This window comes from Aureococcus anophagefferens, assembly GCF_000186865.1.
Source record: "Aureococcus anophagefferens unplaced genomic scaffold AURANscaffold_239, whole genome shotgun sequence".
NCBI lineage: Eukaryota > Pelagophyceae > Pelagomonadales > Pelagomonadaceae > Aureococcus > Aureococcus anophagefferens.
This window is the reverse complement of record NW_008705774.1, coordinates 7,050-10,456: the sequence shown is the minus strand read 5'-3', so window position 1 is coordinate 10,456 and position 3,407 is coordinate 7,050. Positions and strand designations below refer to the sequence as shown.

The window sequence follows — 3,407 nt, the reverse complement described above, 5'->3', positions numbered from 1 at the left end:
CGGCGTAGATCGAACACGTCGGCCCGGGCTGGCGACTTGGCGTACTCGCGCGGGTCCAGATCGAGCGCCGTCGGCGTCGGCGCCTCGTCGTCGATCCCGCGGCCCGACGACCGTGACGGCCGGGACGCGGCCGCGAAGCGGGCCCGCGACGCGGCCTACGCCCGCGCGGCCCGCGGCACCGGCGGGACCTTCGGCGTCGCCGACGAGCAGTAGCCGCACTACATCTTCGTCGTCGTGCCCTCTCCGTCGCCGTGCTCCTGTCCGCCTCCGCCCTACTGCGGCTCTCCCTACAACGGTCGTCGCCGTCAAACATCAGAGTCCTGGGCTTGCTCGTCGCACGGCTGCGACTGCCGCGCAGCGTGCGCGCGTCTCGGACCGGCTTGGAGCGCATGTCGCAGCCGCACGCACTTTTGGGGAACGACAAACTCCCACCGCGTGTCGCCGGAGCGATGGAGCTCATCCAGGACTTCGGGCCCTCGGACCCGCCGGGCCAGGCTCAAACATTCGGTCTGACGGGCGCCGGGTCTTTGAACGGGGGCGCGAAGAAGCGCGGCCGCGGGTCCGGTGGCCCGAAGACGCTCTTCGCGAACAAGATCAACGCGTCCCAGAGCCCGTCGTCGGCGAGGCCCTCGCCGCGGCCCGCCGCGCCCGCCGCGAAGATCCCGAAGAAGGCCGCGCGGCCGGCGGCGCCCGCGCGGCCCCCGGCCGAGGCCCGCGCCCGGGACGCGGACTGCGAGAGCCAGGAGGCCGTGCTCGGGCTGCTCGACACGCTCGAGGAGATCGACGTCGCGCGGGCGGACGACGTCGAGGCGGCCGTAGGCCCGGCGCGTTCGCCGACGAGGGCTTCGGGCCCCCGCCGCGGGCCTCGCGGCCGACGAAGGCGGGGCGGCAGCAGCGGGGCCCGGGCGCCCGGGACAGCCAGATCCACCTGCCCGCGGCGAGTCCCTGGCTCCCCCGGAACGAGCCGGGCGCGCAGGGCGCCGAGCGCGCGCGGCGCGCGGTCGGCGCCTGGGAGCAGCCGCGGCCGCGCGCGGCGGCCGCGCGGCGGGCCGCGCCGCCGGCGCCCGCCGCGGAGCCCGCCGCGAAGCGGCGCCGCGCGCGCGACGGCGCCGCCGAGGCCGAGGCCGAGTGGCGGCCGGAGCCGCGGCGGTCGCGGCGCGGCCGGCCCGCGGATCCGACCGGGACGGCGGAGAAGCCGCTCTGCATCGACGACTCCTCCGACGACGACGCCGGGGCCGCGGGTGCCGCGGGCGCCGCGGGCGCCGCCGGTCCGCGCCGGTCCGCGCGGCGGACGCGCCGGTCGCCGGGCGCCGGGGCCGACGCGACGCCGCTCTTCCAGTACCCGCCGGGCCCCGCCGCCGTCGACAGCATCGTCGTCACGCGCGGCGACGTCGACCGCCTCGAGCCGGACGAGTTCCTCAACGACAACCTCGTCGACCTCTACGTCAAGGTCCTCGTCGCGGACGCGGCCCGGTCGCGGCTCGCGGCGCGCGAGGGCTTCGACGCGGCCCGCCTCGGGTCCGAGGTCCACGCGTTCAGCTCCCACTTCTTCACGAAGCTCCAGGAGGAGGGCCTCCGGGCCCCGGACGGCAAGGACCGCGCGTACGACCGCGTCGAGCGGTGGACGCGCGGCGTCGACGTCTTCTCGAAGAAGTTCCTCGTCGTCCCCATCGTCGAGCACCTGCACTGGAGCCTCGCCATCGTCTGCCACCCCGGCGCCCTCGTCCGCGTCGTGCGGGACCGGATCGCGCGCGAGGAGGAGGAGGCGGAGGAGCGCGCGCGCGGCGAGGACGACGACGAGAGCGACGCGCCGCGCATCGACGCGACCGCGGAGCCGTCGGGCGCGCCGCCGCCGCCGCGGCCCTGCATCATCTTCATGGACTCGCTCAAGATGCACAGCGCGCCCAAGGTCGAGCGCTTCCTCCGCGCGTTCCTCGAGCTCGAGTGGGCGAAGCGGAAGCCGGACGAGCCGGAGCTCAAGCTCAAGCTCAAGGTGGACCTGCCCCTCGTCGTGCCCAAGGTGCCCATGCAGACCAATTCCTGCGACTGCGGCGTCTACGTCCTGCGCTACGCCGAGGAGTTCCTCTCGCGCGCCGTCGGCGCGGCGCCGACCGTCGCCGTCACCGAGGCCGCCGTCGACGACAAGTTCGCGGCCCACGACTTCGCGTCGTGGTTCACGGCCGCCGAGGTCGCGGCCATGCGCGGCGACCTCAAGGCCGCCGCCGAGGACCTCGCGGTCGCGGCGTCGGCCTCCGCGTGAGCGCCGCGCCCCGCGCCGTCCGTCGGACGATGCCCGCGGCGCCGCGGACGCCCATCGGGGTGCCGCCGACGCCGCGGGCCGGCGTCGCGCGTCCCCCGCGCGTCGTCGACGCCGCCGCGGCGCGCGCGCGCGCCCGCTCCCGCTTACGAGTCGTGCTTAGCGCGCGATGCGGCCGGCCTTGAAGGCCGCGATGCCCGCCTTGGCCGCGCGCGCGCGCGCGCCGCCGGCCCGCGCGGCGCCGCCGAGGCGGAAGATCTCCTTCTCGCGGTTCGGGGGCCCGCAGAACTGCTTCGCGAGGTCGTAGTGGGGCGCCGCGCGCTCCGCGGCGCAGGCCGCGGCGCGCGACCCGCGCTCGCGCGCGCGCGCGTCGAGCTCCGCGACGAGGAGCGCGGGCGCGCCGCCGTCCGGGTACGCGCGCGCGGGCAGCGGGTCCCGGGGCACGCGCCCCGGCGCGTAGTAGCGGAACCAGTGCGCCGCGGCCGCGCCGTTGCGCCGCAGCGCCGCGAGCGCCGTCGCGTTGACCGCCTGCGCCGGGCCCGAAGCTTCGACGCGACGCCGACGGCCGCGGCGGGCGGCCGCCCCGGCGCGAGCGCCGCCGCCGCGCGTCGATGACGCGACGAGCGGACGCGCCCCGTCCCCGCGTCGGCCGCGAAGGGAGCTCGCGCGCGTCCGACGGAGCCGACCCTTCGGGGGGCGGCGGTCGCGTCCCGCGCGGGCGGCCGCCCGGAGCGCCGCGAGGAACGACCCGTCGACGGCCGCGGCCTCGGGCACGCGGAGCGCGAAGTCGCGCTCGGACAGGGGCCCGCCGAGGAGCGCGTCGTCGAAGGCGTAGAGCGCGTCGTCGGACGCGACCACCGGCACGCAGCCCGCGAGCACCGCGTCGTACTGGCGCTTCGCCGACGGCGAGTCGCCCTCGGGGCAGGGGCAGAACACGGCCGCGTGCATGACGGCCTGGCGCGGCGCGGCGCCGGCGCCGGGCCCGCGCGCGTCGCGCCACGCCGCGGCGACGCGCGCGGCCGCGGCGGCGACGGCGGCGTCGCCGCGGAGCGCGCCGGCGATGCCGTCGCGGACGTTGACGCAGCCGTGGCGGCCGCCGCTGTAGGCGGCGAGGAGCGGCCGCGGCCGGTCCGGGTCGCCCGTGCGCGCG

General features: G+C 78.5%; 1 protein-coding gene across 1 annotated transcript in view; it reads left to right on the top strand.

Annotated features, from left to right (window-relative positions):
- Positions 1–449: 449 nt before the first annotated feature.
- Positions 450–3,407, top strand: part of AURANDRAFT_68602 (hypothetical protein) — a gene marked incomplete at both ends in the record, with an annotated part of 3,649 nt that continues 691 nt past the window's right edge. Inside the window, 2 exons of the mRNA XM_009044307.1 lie at positions 450–815; positions 977–2,236. Coding sequence (XP_009042555.1) covers positions 450–815; positions 977–2,236 — 1,626 coding nt within the window. The remainder of the gene's footprint in view (positions 816–976; positions 2,237–3,407) is intronic.